Source organism: Seriola aureovittata, chromosome 24 (genome assembly GCF_021018895.1).
Source record: "Seriola aureovittata isolate HTS-2021-v1 ecotype China chromosome 24, ASM2101889v1, whole genome shotgun sequence".
Taxonomy (NCBI): domain Eukaryota; kingdom Metazoa; phylum Chordata; class Actinopteri; order Carangiformes; family Carangidae; genus Seriola; species Seriola aureovittata.
In genome coordinates, this window is record NC_079387.1 from 3,066,008 (window position 1) to 3,082,607 (window position 16,600).

The 16,600-nt window shown below is 43.1% G+C and overlaps 1 protein-coding gene across 11 annotated transcripts in view; it reads left to right on the forward strand.

Moving 5' to 3' along the window:
* Positions 1–6,325, forward strand: part of tns1a (tensin 1a) — an 85,963-nt gene extending 79,638 nt beyond the window's left edge. For 8 of the 11 annotated variants that reach the window (XM_056370116.1, XM_056370107.1, XM_056370112.1 and 5 more), the window contains 11 exons: positions 14–570; positions 660–746; positions 1,004–1,132; positions 1,247–1,342; positions 1,432–1,509; positions 1,652–1,723; positions 1,941–1,967; positions 2,327–2,495; positions 2,643–2,711; positions 2,806–2,835; positions 2,999–6,325. In XM_056370116.1, coding sequence (XP_056226091.1) covers positions 14–570; positions 660–746; positions 1,004–1,132; positions 1,247–1,342; positions 1,432–1,509; positions 1,652–1,723; positions 1,941–1,967; positions 2,327–2,495; positions 2,643–2,711; positions 2,806–2,835; positions 2,999–3,128 — 1,444 coding nt within the window. In that variant the 3' untranslated portion in view covers positions 3,129–6,325. Of the gene's footprint in view, positions 1–13; positions 571–659; positions 747–1,003; positions 1,133–1,244; positions 1,343–1,431; positions 1,510–1,651; positions 1,724–1,940; positions 1,968–2,326; positions 2,496–2,642; positions 2,712–2,805; positions 2,836–2,998 lie in introns of those variants that run through there. The other 3 variants (XM_056370110.1, XM_056370117.1, XR_008826741.1) reach the window with 2 other exon arrangements.
* Positions 6,326–16,600: the final 10,275 nt, after the last annotated feature.

The window sequence follows — 16,600 nt, forward strand, 5'->3', positions numbered from 1 at the left end:
CTTTCGTCTGCAGAAGGAGGATTGGATCTTCGGATGCCCCCCCTCACAGCCCCGCCCTCTCCTACCCCCACAGACCAGCTTCCCCCGAGGGCTCCCAGGTCAACATCATGGGCGTCCACACCGTCCCCGGCAGCCCCAACACCCTCCACCGCACAGTGGCCACCAACACGCCACCAAGCCCCGCCCTACAGAGACGCCTGGGTCAGGCCAGCCCCTCGCTGGCCAGACACCCGCCTCCGACCGGCGTCCCCTCCAGCCCTCTGATCGGCAGAAGCGCTAAAATAGTAGCCGCTGGTGTGCCTCCCAGCCCCCTGATGGGGCGCCGCACAGCAGCGAGCGGCCACAGCACACCTGATGAGCTGGGGGCTGCTTCTCGCCAGGGGAGCGCCCAGCCGCCCTCCACGCCCGCCTTCCCCGTCTCCCCGCAGTTGCCGGAGAAGAGGCACATGTCGAGCGGAGACGCGGAGAGGATGGACAACAATAACCTGACACCGACACCGGCCAGCGGAGGCAGCACGCCAAATCTGTCTGGCACTCACATGCTCCCAGACATCTCCAAGTCCATATATGGTGAGACAGTGAAAGAATGACTTTTTTATCCTAGCTCGCAGAAGGTTTGTGTCTTCTCCTGTAATCATTGTCTCCTTCCGTCCAAACAGATGGTTATCCAGACATTAAGATGAATGTCAAGTTTGTCCAGGACACCTCCAGGTTCTGGTACAAGCCAGACATCTCCAGAGAGCAAGGTGAGAGTTCCACCTTTCAAACCCACCGTGATGAGTTTATTGATCCCAAAGTGAAAGAGAGTAAAATTGCAATGACAGCCATTCTCTGCTTGATTGTGTATTCTCCTTTCATCTTCTCTTTCCCTCTGTTTATCCTCTTTTTCTCCTCCCGTCCACTTTATTTGATCAACGACTCCCGTTCCCCTCATTTTGTTTCCTTTCCAATCCCTCTCGTCTCTCTTTTTTCTCCTTGTTCTCCTCCTCTCTCCACCTTTCAGCCATCAACCTGTTGAAGGACAGGGAGCCCGGGGCGTTCATCATCAGGGACAGCCATTCCTTCCGCGGGGCCTACGGTCTGGCCATGAAGGTGGCCTGCCCCCCGCCGACTGTCCAACAAAACAAAAAAGGTTGAAAGAAAACTCTTTAGCAGCATTAAGTTTTTAATGCAACCAAATAACTGAGTTTTTGACTAATCCTTGGCCTTGATTTGGTGAATATTTGCATTCAAATGTTTTTTGCAGTTGGCGACTTGACTAACGAGCTGGTGAGGCACTTCCTGATTGAGACGAGCCCTAAGGGCGTCCGTCTGAAGGGTTGTCCCAACGAACCCTACTTTGGTGAGTTTGAGACATCACTTTCATAGACCAGCATTTCACTTGATGTCAAAGTGATCCAGTTTAGCAGAGAGGTGACTTTGTGTTTGTAGGTTGTCTCTCTGCCCTGGTGTACCAGCACTCGATGACTCCTCTGGCTCTGCCCTGTAAGCTGATGATCCCCACCAAAGGTCAGCCCGAATCTCTTCTTCACAGTCGCTCAGACATTTGATTTAAACATTGGTGTAATCTGTAGCAAAATAATTTTATGACATAACTGTTTTTTTTTGTTGTTTTTTTTTATATCTTCTCTGTTTTGTTTGTCACTCAAAGACCCAAACGAAGAGGCGTTGGAGCTCGCCACGCCCACTGATCCAGTCGTTGAACTTCTCAAGCAGGGAGCAGGTAAGCATGAAAAGGGTCTCGCATTGTAGAGACTGACAACATTTTTTAATATTCTCTCAATGAGGAAACAGGGACAAGAAGAGTGACAACATTTTGATGTTAGAAGTTCCATGTGACAGGATATAATTGTAATTCGAAGCACATTTCATCGGTTTCTACATCAAATCTTTCATAAAGCAGTTCCCTTGCTCTCACACTTGTCACCTTTACCTTACAGTCCAGAAGGTTCCTGAGGAAGCCCATGGTAAATAATGCACTGTTCTGCTCTGTCATGCGCTTTGACTGAATGTGAATGCGGTGATGCCTGCTCTCACAGAAACAAGTTTTTCCTCCATTTTTACCTGCAGCACAGACCAACTTAGATTTTGTCTTAAAGGAAAAAAACGACATGTTTTTAGGAAAGGGTTTAAAAGCATGTGTGTTAAACTGAAAACGGACTGTTCAAATATTCTCAATGTGAAAGATCTTACTGTATTTGTTACCAGATGTGCAGAGCATGAGAAACACTGTAAGCTTGTCCTCACTGCAGCCTCCATCCTCTGCATGCACACGTTTTTCTCTTGTATCTGTTGTTAACTAACAGTGACTCTGTTTCACTTCTAGCGTGCAATGTCCTCTACATCAACTCTGTCGATATGGAATCTCTCACGGGGCCTCAGGCCATTGCCAAGGCGATCAGTCAGACGCTGGCGACCAACCCTCTGCCCGCTGCGACCACCGTCCACTTCAAGGCGTCCGCGCAGGGCATCACGCTCACTGACAGTCAGAGGAAGTGAGTAAACACACGCAAGACTACACTAGCTGCAACACGACTGCTTAGGTGGCTGATGTTTAACCATACGTTAAATCTATGTGGCCCCTGCATGTTTATTCTCAGTACCCATGAAAATGTGTGTGTTCTTCATTTCTCCCACTGCAGACTTTTCTTCAGGCGACATTATCCCATCAACACGATAACCTACTGTGACACTGATCCCCAGGACAGAAAGTAAGAACCTTCAAGACCCTTTTGTGCACATATCTAAACACAAGATTTGTTTTTTGATTTATGAACAAATGTTTCTTTCGTTTTCTTTCCGTAGATGGGGCAAAGAAGGAGGTGGCTCAGTGAAGTAAGTTAAAATATTTAATGGTTGGAGGACAGATGTAAATACATCTTGGTTTCCTTTTTTCAGGTTATTATGTTGGACATATTTTACCATTATGGTGCCTAAATACCAGCAAAAAAATACTAAACACGGATGTGTTTTGTTTGTTGTTTTTTTTTAATTCAAGGCTTTTCGGATTCGTCGCAAGGAAACAAGGAAGCACAACAGACAATGTCAGCCACCTGTTCGCTGAGCTGGACATAGACCAGCCCGCCTCCGCCATCGTCAGCTTTGTCTCCAAGATGATGAAACGGTGAAACCCCCCAGCGTGTAAATGGCGGTGGCCATTTAGAAATCTTCGTCTGCGTCTTTTTGGCCAGGACTGGATGGCGTCCCTTTTTTTTTTCTGTTTCCTGTTGGTTTGTTTCTGTTTCCTTCCTCTCTTTTTTTCTCTCTGCCTTGCTGGTTTGTCTTGACTTTGGTCTTTTTTGGAAGAGTCTATTTGAAGGATTTGGTGTGGATCCAAAGTGGCGCTAGAGGATGTGTGGTGTGGAGCTGTGAACGTGACAAACATGGAGGCCATTGAAGGGAGAGAATTTATTCACAGGGTAACCTGTACTAAAAGAAAATGCTAGCTAAAGACTAAAGGAACAATGCTATGTTTAGTCAGGGAACATGTAAGGACTTGTATGTTTCAGGGTTTTCTGTTGTCGTTTTGATTGATTTGATTTACCAAAGGTAGTTGCAATACAAGTGCAAGAATGATGTAGCTATTAAGCCATTATTATTTCCTCTTTTCAAAAGATGAAGTGTTGAACAAAACAAAAAAAAAAAAAAAGAAAAGAAATACGGTTTCTTCTTGAACTTGTCTTCAGGAAAAAAGTTGGCCTTGATGGCTTTTAGCAAAACAGTGTCTGAAGACCTTATGCATGTTAGCTTGATCTTTAAGCTTGGTTCTTCTACCTTCCACAAAAGTCATTGTGAAATCCTTAGAGTGGTCTTTTCCAGGTCTGTTGTGTGTTGGAAAGGGCTCTGCAGTGAAACAATGACTGATCTAAACTGCGCATAGCAGACCAGACTCAAACCCCCCCCCACCCCCCGCCCCCGCCACGCTAAGGTCACCGCACTTTGTGTCAGTGCAGCCACACTTGCATCACCTCGGCCTCCGGTCCAAGCCCGATCGCTCTCTCTCTCCCTTTCTCTCTCAAAACCCGCTTATTGGATTACTCTCGCCTGAAATCAGCAAGCTCCTGATAGCATGGCAGACGGAGAGAGGAAGACTGTTTTGTCCACAAGATGGCGCCACTTATTCAGGCTTGGACCCTACCCTCCCCCTCTCCCCTCTCTCCCCCCTCCCTCCCCCAGCGTCACATAAACCTGCCCATCACCAACTGCTTGCATTAGTGGATCTGTTGATAGACGCTGCCACTGAAACACACTGGAAATCACCAGGGACTGGCCCAATGACCTGGACCTATGCACTGTTCTTTATGCATGTTGTTGTCCCAAAATGTACCCTCCCTCATAGCTACATTCAACATCACTGAAAACATTCTATGCTGTGTGCTAAAAACGACTTAAAAACCTTTAGACAAGTACACTGAGGTTGTATGACTTGTCAAAGACTGCATGAAATAGACAACATTTTTGTACTCTCCTCAGAGTCCTGAAAAGAAGTAGACAACCCATTGTTGAAGTAGTCACATGATGGTGAGATGTTCTATTTTTACTTTTTTTTTTTTTTTTTTTTTCTTTAATTTTGGTCCATTTGAGCCAGGGTTACCTTTCACTGTCCGGACAGTCCGGTCTTTGTTTTTTCCACAGTGTCGTCAAAATTTACATTTAGATACGATTTAGGGCAAAGGAAAAGAAAAGAAAAAAACAAACAAAAGAACACATGGAGTTTCCACACTGTGTGCAAATGCCTGCTTGTTGAACACACGCTCAACCATTCACAATAAGCTAAGGAAAATTGATATTGATATAAATGTACATAGATATAATACTTTGAAAGGTGACATAGCGAAAAAGTATTTATTTTTGTTGCTTTGGTCCCTCATGATTACTCATATATACATATGTTGTACAGTCTAGATAAAGAAGATTACCTAATGGGTTGAGAAAAAAATATATACTTATTTTGGCTAATGATTTCAAAGTCTGACGATTTTGAAATGTGTTTGAATATATGGTGTACATTACTTTGTACATGTATATGTTTGTTTTCGGCTCGTCATGTTTTTCATTTTCGCGTTCTCTCAGAACGAGGTAGGGCATGAATGAGGTAGAAGCCAAGATTCTGAATTGCATGGACAGAAGCATCTGAGTGTGTTTCCACGGCTGAGGCACACTCATAGGAGTCAATGCGTTGTAGCTGGTAGATACTAAGGTAAAGACATGCCCGTCTTAGAAAAAGGGAAGCACGAAAAAAAAAAAAAGTTGAGAAGCCAACCTCAAATGCAATATGAAAACAGCTGTATGCACCCATGACAGTTAGGATTATGATTTTGCCAAAGACACTTTACATCTATTCTGACTGGATGCATGTTGCTTTTTTATGTTCAGCTGCTACTCAGTTCCCATTCTTGTGTTTCACACTCTTAACACTGCAACACCTTGCTCAGCTTTAGCAGCAAATGTAAGAAAGCTGAACCAGCCAGGACACGCAGGAATGGGTGTTTTAAGCTCATGTATGTAACACAGGGGCCCTTGCATTTATACAGCGAGACATTCAGCTGCACATGACTAAAGCGTTTTTTTGATTTGTTTTTACTGGCGTCTCAATGCTAGAAAAATGTGTCCACCTCCGACGCCCGTTCAAGAGAGAACAGGCCTGCTGTGCCCCAATTGGAAGTGTGTAAACAAAGCACTTATATTCACTATACCAAAAGAGGAGTGACATAAATTCCATATGGGTGCCAGTGCTGGAGGTAAATAAAGTTAGACGTGTCTCACACCGTGATGCTAAAGCTCGACAGCTGCAGCTTTGTCAGACTGCCAAAGGTGTCTTCTCCAGCCCTCTCGAAAGTCAACGATTTATTTATTCTTATTTATTCTTTTTTTTTTTTTTTTTTCCTGACATGTTTTTAAAAATCTTGTTTCATCGTCGCATTATCACCACATTATCGCAGTTAATGTACGAACGGGGGAATGTATGGTGGCGCTTTATTGAAAGCAAAGAGGTACAGTGCACTTGATTGACTACTAACAAGCTTAATTTCATTTTTAGTCATTTGGAGAGAAAAAAAAAAAACACAAAAAATAAATGTTGTCTAAATAAAAAAAATCTAAACCTGCATTGTACCTGTTGGCTTTGAGTCAAGAGTTACCTTGTTTCAGTGAAAAAGAAGAGGTTTCTGTGACCCCTATGTACAGATGGGCTTATATGAATGTGCTACTATGGATGTACACAAGGGTCTCAGATTTTGTTTGCGCTTATCATTTACATTATATTGTCATGGCTTACCTGTTCCTAAGGAGAAAAAAAAAACATTAAAGCAATACAAATCAGTTACATTAAAGCTATGTGGGTGTTCATTTGGTTTTTTTGTGACTCCATAAATGAGTTTAGAAGAATCTGGATTCATGATTTTACTGCGCAAAGCTTATTTTTGATCATTTCCTTGGTTCACAGTGTTTGATTTCCATTAGTTCAGGCATCAAACATCACTCTCAGTCTCTCATCACTCAGCTTCTCTGTCAGCTGTGCAGCTCCGAGCTCCAGTCGCCTCGTTAGGTTGAATGTGCAGCACCTTGGGGAAGTTTATTTCACTCTGCATGTGCTTCCAGTGTTGTTGGGGGGTGAGCTTCAGTGAAAGCACTTGAAATGTGGTGTAAGATAAAAGCAAGGTGTTGGACACAGTTGAATAGGAAAAGCCTCTGAAAATTAAAACCTCCTCCTCATATGAAACAGATTTGCATAAGAGTTGAAGGCACATGTGACCGTTGGTTCACCCGCTGCCCTCCTCACCTTTACTTCCCGCCAAGTTATTTTACTGTCAAACGACTGCCTGTTTTAGTTGGTGCTTCCTCCAGTGTGATCCTTTTGTGACAGGGAAGCTGATTTACCTCTTTCATTTTCTTAATTATTTGCTTTTTTGCCACATATTGCTCATTAAGCCGAGCTGCAGGTGAGCAGGTCAGAGCGTGCACACAAGCCACAAGACATTTTGACATGTCACAGGAGGGAAAGCGCAGGTTTAAACACTGAAATGAATGATGGCTGACTTCAGTTTCACAGCCTTAGTATCGTGCACGCTGGCTCACTGTCGCGCAAGTCAGGTTTCCAACCAAAATACTGCAACTGAGATGTAAAGACATGAGGAGAAAGAGTCAAATGATGGAGAACATGGCAGGAAAATGACATTTCTGTTTGCTTCATGTGATCACTTGAAGAGTATTTCATGACTTAAGTCTGTTTCCATTTGTTACCTTTTTGTTTTTTTAAAGTTCACCAACTTTTCTACCTCAGCCAAGTGTAAAAACCTTTGTGCGATTTTTCTACTTTTTTACCGTGCAAATTGAAAAGACACAAAAAGGTGAATGGAAACACACTTAATGCTGCGGCTTGCTGGGACACTCGAATGGCACAGAGCCATTGTTAATGTGGTGAAAATTATGGAAACATTGGTATGAACTATTACACTATGACAACACCAATCAATAATAATTTAGCAGTTTTTAACATTTATTGATCTGAGGTCGAATCTTTTTGGCTTTTTACCTTCAAGCCTCCAATAAATCAAATCATGCATCAGACAAGTCCAAGTTGAGTTACAAGTCCTCATTTTTGTGACTCAAGTTTAAATTGAAGTCTGAAGCCTACAAATGTTTCTCTTGATTTATGTTTTGTATTGGTGGCTATCGGTTGTTGTTGTTATGAATCAAATTCCGCATCTGAACAACGTACTAATTTGGAAGTAGGTAACAAAATGAGTTTGAACCACAAGCAGAAAATAAAATACTGCAGAGCTACTCTGTCGTACAACGGCAAATAAATCGATAACAGATGTGTGAGGCTGAGCCACTGGGGGAGATCCAGTCCTACAGAGTCAACAAGGCAGTTCCCCAAGCAGTAGCCCAGTCTGTTTGTTTGCTCGCTCTTTGTTTCTAAGATTCAGACCCGAGCCCCACCTCGGCCAACACGAAAGCCGGAGCCAGGAGAGAGGGACGCAGGCAGTAAAGAAATATAATCAAAACTCTGTGAGGTTCTCACGACTGCAGACAGTGTTCAAACTCTCAAATATGCATGACACACTTCCCCTCTGACAAATTACGTACGCGCTGTCGCTCTCGCTGCTTCGCCACGGCACATTATGAGCTGTGAGGGAGGTACACGCTCCCACCAAGTGCATCATGGGTCACGTGGCTGGTCTCGATTTGAGTTCATAGACATGACAAATGTATGTGTTCACCCTCAGAGTTGACGGATGTAAAGGTAACGGGCTGTGGACGGATTGCACGTTCACGGCCTTGTCTGCAATCGGTGTGATTTGATTTGATTTGGCAACTTTATTTGAACAAGGAAATCCCATTGACACCGAAGTTTCTCTACAAGAGATCCTCTGTGCGCAGAACAAGTTTTGCATTTCAATATCACGAGACAGAGAGCAAACAAAGCAAACTAAAAACACAGAATCTGTCAAGGCAATAAAAACACAGCTACAGTTCAAACGTCAGATCAGCGGCGCGGCGGTTAGCATCCACCCTGATACCGGCTGGTTTGGGGTTCGACCTGCGGCCAAGTCATTGAATTAAAAATCAGGACCATATGCTTCTCTGCTTTGAAATCTGCTTTGAAGGTGGGCTGCTGCGATGGAATGACGTCCAGTCTGAAGGTTGGTGCGTTAAGTTGAGTTTAACGCCAAAGAACAAGCGGCAAGAAAAAGAAGAAGCAGGGGTTCAGCTTGTAGCCTGTGACCCACCGAGGTTCAAATACACCTGACGGAGCATTTCTTACCAACTTTCTTTGTCAAGTAAAACAAGGTTTTCTCCAGCTTGTCTTCAGTTCAAATCTCAGCAATAAAACTTTCAATTTTCGAGGAATTAAACTGCTGATTTATTTGAGTTATAGACCACAATAAGATCTTCCAAAAGTAGATACCCGGCTAGAAGGTCTTGAATACAGGGATGGCCTTTATTATACATTTAAACAGTAGATTCTTCTTTAAATTTAATGTATTTGCAGAATGACATGTCAGATATTCAAATGTGAGATGCAGCATGGATGTCTCATTACATCTGTGACAAAAAGAGTTTCTGAAGTGTAGTGCAGCATTGTAGTATTACACTTTTATAAAGGGGGCATTGATCAAAATTGAAGCAGCAGAGGATATTCTGACTGTCAGTCCTTAGTATGAGTCAAAACGTTGATCCTGCACGAATACATTTCAAATCCTGAGCCGAAACCCTGATGACATCATCAGGGTTTATTTTCTCAGACTCCCTTTAATCAAAGTGGCCCTTTAATATAACACCACCGAACATCAACAAACATCATTAATTCATTAATTTCATGGCATTTCATCTTAAGGTTATTGAGGTTTTTCAGTCGGGACCAAAATGGCCAACTGATCGACATTCGCCTCCTTATTTCTGGTGGTGTGGATGAGAATAAATAAGTGATCTGGATGTAGAGGCTGTAACTGATCTCTTGTCGTGCAGGACACGGCCAAAGCATGAACATGAACCTCCTCAGTGTTTAAGTGAGTGCGCAGTGGAAATGTGAACAGTCTGTGAGAGGCATCTCACCCAGGTATGACCTTCCCACACAGAGACTCAGTCGTTTTGGAAAAACCTGACCCCTGCACATGCAGATGCCACTGGACTGTAAATAGTCAAACAGGGGAAAATTCCCACTCTGCTCTTATCAAGTGGAAAAATCAACCTGCTTGTTTTGGTTTGCACTCCACCTCCTCCTTGTTCTACTTACTTTTTTCTTTTTTATTTCCAAAAGAGGACTGAGTGTTGTTATTTTCTTAGATAGAAAACAGATTAAATGGGAGTGATAGGTTTAATCTTCTGTGTCCGCTCACAAAGCAGAGCAGCAGGTGCTTATTACAAGTGACACTCAACGCATAATCGCCTTTTTGCCACTTCCAAACATCCATGACGCCATGATGTCATCAGCACTTACGCTGACGAAGGAGAGGAAATTATTAGGAAATTATTAAAAGCTCATCAGTGGTGTTGGTGAGCTGTTCCAGTGATAATCTTCCCAGGAGCAGCCTTGATTTAGCCCATTTGCTGCAGAAAACACTCCTGTCATATCCGCCGTTTGACCGATTCACAGCTCCTGAGGGTTTCCTTAAGATAACAGTGCTGAGTTCAGGCTAATTAGGGGAGGAAACGGTACACTGGGCTTCTCCTCACATCCACATGTTGGTCAGGAAGAAGGCCGGTGAGCGTTCGGCTCTGAAACGGGCCAGCTGTTCTCCCGCCAAAGCTGCAGAACAGGCCCTGTTAGACTCTCGCCGTGTCCCCGCAACAGCTCACTGACTCCCTTTTTTTAGCTTCACGCTCGTGTGAAATCTCCGCGGATCAACGACTGTGCATCAGAGGGCTCATCAGCGCTCGTATCTACCCACACCAGTCAAGTGATGAAGATTCAAATCCAGTTCAGCTTTTAATGGGTCAAGTTCTATGAGACTGACTGGAGACTATGAGGCATTTCAGTCAAGCATAGATTTAGATTTGGAAGGAAACAAGCAGGCCTTTCTCGCCAGGATGAACAAGTCACACTGTATCTTATTGAATTTTCTCCCCTGACTCCATCCTTATATATATTTCTTACTATTCCTTTAAAATTAAGGGTCAAAAACTTCACATACAACTAATGATAGCTGAGCTGTTTTTAGGCTATTTTACAGTCATATAAAGTCTGCATGATTTGCTGTTTAGAGTGTAAGCCTTGTAAAGCTGAAATGAAACCTACAATCTTGCAGGCACCATAAAACCAAGTAATAAAGCAGGAGCATGCAGGTTAACACTAAGAAGTCAAAGAATTCAAACCTGATGCTCCAGAAACAGGTCAAAGGGTGGGGTGGGGGATACCTGCTTCAAACAAGCACAGCGCATTATATTCGAGAGAAAACACAAATTGTCATAAATGTGAATACTCCCAAACTTGAGTCATGGCGGGGCGTAAGTGTTTCTTTTTACGACGTGGCCCTCGAGGAGCCTCGGGGCTTTGGGAAGGGCCTGTCCTCAGGCCAGCGTCGAAGAGCCAGGATCTCCCAAAGAATCCACAACGTGCGGTGTTGTACCAGCATAATTAGTTTCATATGCTTTCATTAAAACGTTTCGAAAGTGATATTATTATACATGTGACATGTATATACAAGGCGCCTTCTTGTCTTCACATGATTTTCTGAGCTCTTATTTCTGAAAATCTTTCCCAAGCGCAGAAGGAAAAGAAACCTTTAACTCGAAGATTCATCTGGCTGGAAACTGCCCTCTGAGGCGAACACATGCTCCCAGAGCAGGAGCGATTTCTCCTCGGTGGTTGCCCAGTATCAAGATGTCGAGTGTACCAGACAGACACACACGGAGCGGTTTTAACTTTTGGATCAATGCAACCCAGTCAGTGTCTTTCCAAAGTTAATAATTTCTTTGCTTTGAGGGGGTTTTGCCTTTTTTTTTTTTTTTTTTTTTTTTTAAAGGCAGTGATAATTACCAGCATGAATGAACATGACCACCACCATTTATTTCCTGTGTTTTAGGCAGCACCGATTCCATTGCACAACCATTATTTAGTCTATGAATTCTGCCAATGGCAATAAAAATCGAGACGATCTGCTCCATGGTGGAACTTACACCACTTGACACACTCATTCAGAGATGAAGCTGCCAAAAAGCTGCAAAAAGTGTCTATCCTATCACGCCTTTTTTATCTCCACTTTGGTCTTAAAACATCAGTTTTCTCAGACTTGGATGACGGTTCTGCTCTTTTTCCATCTCAAGTCAAGTCTGTTTGAGGGAGTCGGGAGACAAGCATGAGCGTCCACACACCCTGCACACTGTATATGCTGTAAATTCCTTGATCTGTAAACTGCGAACGTCCACCGGCTTGTAAATCTGCCAGACTCCAGCATAGCAAGAATTCTTTCAGGGCAGCAGGAGTTCTGCATTAACAGGATATCTTATACATGCCGTTGTGTATCATCAGTATGGTATGGACTCTTTTTTATTCTTAATATTTTCTTTCTCACTGTCTCTATTGTTAGGAAGAACATTTTCTGCAGTGTTCTGAGTCATAATTTCATCTCTGCATATGCGAAAGGTGGAGCCTCCAACGCTGTGAACTGTGAAGCCTATTATATCTTTATGTAATAGAGAAATATTGCTCAGCTTTGGTTGTTTTCCAAGTGAAACATGGATGTAATGCAGATCTCTAACATGCTGAGGACAGTGCGTGAAATTGGTTATAGCAGGGATCAATCCAATGTGTAATGGAGCTCTTCCTTTTTAAATACGTATACAGATTCCACCTGTATGTTGAGCTCGTCTCACCTGCGCCTTGAGCTACAGAAACCTGTAACTGATGCCAACAACATTCGATTTTTAATAAAGTAACACACTGAGCTACATCTGGTGAAGAGGTAACAATATATCACAGTGCATAACGCTGTGATCATGTTACCGCTTCATCGCTTGCTGTTTTGACTCGAGATTTATAGCCGGGATCAGACTGCACAACGTTTGTCTCTTGAAATGTCAAATTAGGTGAACACGGTGCATTTAGGTTCCTGAGAGACAGGCTGCGGTGCATGGCGAACAATATCGCATTGTTGTCTCGACCCGCGTGACGTGTAAAAAGGTGAGCAGGCATGAAGAGCCAGAGACAGACCTACAGGTTCAGGAATGTCAACAGCTGTGAAGTGTGAAGAGGGACTGGCGGTTGCCTTCGATCCAGGACGCACTTCTTCCATGCCTGATGCCCGTTTTTATTGCAGGTGCCGAGAAACGTCAAGAAAATATCTACGCTTGTACGGAGCACAATATGGATCTTGTGCAAACAGCATGAAGCTTATGGGAACAATATAATTTGATATTGATCTTGTTCGCTTCTTTAAGGACGTCAATGTTCTGTATTCATTTTGTTTTTGTTTTATTCGTATGATTTTTGAGCATTTAGCACCTCTGTGCTATGTGCTTTTCTAATAGCGTAATCCTGCTTGTGTGAAGGTGACAACATTCTTAAAAATGTCTGGCACTATCTCTGTTCTCTGTATTCTTTTTTAACTTGTTTAAACATATGTAATTAGATATATATGTAATTAGAGAGAAAAGCACCAAGAATGGCGACAAATTCTTTGTCCATATGTCAAAAATTACTGCAAGCTTGAATCATCAGTGTTCAGCAGAAATGAAGACACCTTATTTCTTGACACAAACTCGTTTTCTCAGGAGGAAATCAGTCGCATCTCTTCCAAAAAAACAAAGCGTTAGAACAGGTTTTGAAACACCAACAATCTCAGCACCTGGCAAAGTGATCAATGAGTAACTGGCAATTGGTCATCAATCCTGTCAGTCCCCCAAAGATGCATAATACAAACTCCCACTGTAGCCTGAAAGCATGCACGCGCACGCACACACACACATACATGAGTTCAACCACTTTAAATCCCAAGTCTGCCAGGAAAACTCTGGGTAAAGGAAGTCAAAAAGCATAATTCACCCCTCGCTCAGCAGTGACTGTCAGAAGTACCCTTGAGCAAAATACTCAACAACAACACTGCGCCAGTGGAGCTGCTTGGCAGAAGAAGAATGTGGTTTTACTGAGCAGCTCCCAGGTGTGATGCTATGAAACTTTATGAGCGGAGTAACACAGTGAGGAGAGCGTGCCTGCTCAGCAAAAGAAAAAAAGAAAACGTTAGTCACCAGGGAGAAGAAGAAGAAGATCCCAGAACTTAGAGACCGTCTCACCTCTTTTGTTCAACACGCCGCTGGACCTGAGCTGAACTCGCTGAACTGAGCATGTTTGCCCAGAGGGGCCTTTAAGTGTGGTGCTGGCAAAATCCCTTTTTCTCACCTTACCCGACAAGGAAAAAGAAGACCTTTTAGCGGCGTCTGGAGATCAAGGTTGACAGCATCGCTGGGATGTGTCCGTGAACTGAGAGGTCACCAGTTCAACACTAACAACAGCCAATGTGTCAATCAGCAGCCGTTTTGAACTCCGTCTTGTTAGCCTGAGGCAAAGTTATGGTCTGAATTGAGTTTGGATAAAAGGCGTCAACATAACGGCAAAAAGAATTTCAGCCAGTATCGTCTTTCTGAGGTACACCTCGTGAGGAAATAAAGTGTGAAGCAGAGAGATGAGTTCAGAAGGTTCAGCACTGTTTGACTTTACAGTGGCAGATGTGCAATTTAAGTCAGTGATTCCCAATCCTTTTTATGACCTGTTAACATCTCTCATCACAGCTTTTGTCTATGATTTGTGTGTCCTGTTGGCCAAAAAGTCATTGTAAACCCATTCAGGAATTTGCAAGAAAAACCACAAGAGCGTCTAGGGTAAAAAAAAAACCCAAAACAATGGACTGAAAGACGTCAAAAGCCTCGAGATAATTCTGTGTGTGGCAACCCCCCCAGATTACAGGCATTTGATCCTTTGTTATAAAATTATTGATTAGTGCAGCTTTAAAATGTCTGTCCTGTACGCGTTGCTGAAAGGGAACTTTTTTTCCCGTGATTAAAGAAACTTGTAGCTTTTACACAAGAGAAAATCTTCTGAGCAATCGTTGTTTCTCTCTTTGTCCATTTGAAGTGTACGTTTAGCTGCGAAAGGCCGCGCAGACCGTGCTCCCTGCTCGGTTAGGGAAGCTGTTTACGACCACATCTGCCACATCACTTACACATGCAGGCTGTTTGGAGTGCAAACAAAAAGAGTTCCGGTGTAAATGCAGGAATCAGATATGGAGTCACATGAAAAAAAAAAAAAAAAAAAAGTTCAACAAAATCAGACATGGGTGAAAACAGCTCAGAGCTACAGGATGAATTTATCGTCTACAGTCGGCCAATTACTGTAGTATGATCTATTTTTAGCAGTGCTGTTATCATCAACTCATCAGAATTACTTGGAAAATTGCAGAGGAATGTCTTCACGTCGCTGAATGTGCGATGAGCGTTGTGTGAGGTGAAAATCACAGGCCTCGCTACAGCAGCTCCCTGATGATGTGAGCATGCGGCGGCTGTTTTGTCTCCCTGTGAGCCTCTTGCAGACGGAAACCGATGATGGAGTGTTTGATGACAGTGCTGCAGTCCACACACATGCACGCACACGCACGCACACAGACATCTTTGGAGGCCCTTCTTTTAGTAAGGATGGAAACAAAATCATTTAAAGGTGCACTATGCATTCCTGCATGGTTTCAGCGCGATTTTATTTTTGTCTCAAATCATAGGCATCTCCCCTTGATCCGCTGGCTGCCTGCCCCCTGAATACACTGTGAAAAAACACGGTCTCTGAAAACAACACAGGTGTCACAAACGGCAAACAAACACTAGGGCCACAGGCTGTGCCCCAAAACATAACAAACCACGTTCCAGCCAATCACCGACAAGATGGTTGGGGGAGGGGGAGGGGGTGGCAGAGGCACGGACACGACCAAAGAAAAGACGTTCGGATGAATATATGGCGCAGAGGAAAGAAATGGAGAAGGAACGAACGAAGACCTCGCATTTATATTGGGGAATCGATTCAAAGGTGGCGAGAACTCCTCCGGCAGAAGGGCTTCCAGTCCGGTTCACACATTGGGGGGAGGGGCAAGCTTGCTCTGTTTCGTTTGGTATTTACTTCGAACATCAGAAGTGACGTCATGCAGGAATGCATAGTGCACCTTTAATTCTGGGCTGGATTCTTAGTTTATGTTGGATTGTATCATCAGTTCGGAAACAGTAAAGTAAACTAGAAAATTCCAGGGAAATTTTGAGTGCCACGGGGGCTACTGCCGGGATGAGTACATGATTTATTTCCAGTGTTCAAAAGTCACCCTGATCATATTCTGGTTTTGAGAAATGTCTTGATATAAAAGACTCTGATATAAAACAATGTAACATCCCTCCATCATGTATTATGTGGGAAATATCTCACATTCTGTGTTGTTTTTTTTAATAAAACAAGAGGCAACATGTCTTCAAACGGGCATTTAAAGGGTTAAAATCCTGAAAACTAATAAACATTTGGTAGGTTTGAGCAGAACTGAAGTGGTTTAAGAGATGTATGCAAAAAAAAGCAGAAAAAAATATTGATATATGATGATTTTATAGCATTTTCTTTGTGTGTCCTTTTTTTGGACGCGAGGAACCCCAGAGTGTACAAAATGTGTTACCAGTGTATAATAGACCTGTAACAATAACTGACATTAGATTTTAAAAATATGTAAAAAAAGACACTTTCTTGCAGAAATCCATACCTTCAGCTGTAACACAGCCAAAATGATCAGCAAATCAAAAAAGAAAAGTGAAGAAAATGTCCAAAAAAGGACAGAGGGACCCCTGAGGGTTAATAAATCCCATGAACCGCTATTTAAATTACCAGTATTATGTTTTTTTCTGTGCTAAATTTAACATTACTGGGGAGGAGAGCAACGCGACTAGAAGTGACAGCGAGAGAGGGCTAGTAGCTTCTCCTCTCCTCTGTCTCAGCGGAGACCGTCACAACTTCATTCACTCTTTTAACAAAACAAAAAAAAAAGCTACGACGGAAGCAGTAAATGGACTTACATATTTAAGACCTAACTAAATGTAATTTAAGACCTAACATGCGGCTAATGTAAAGCTAGCAGAACTT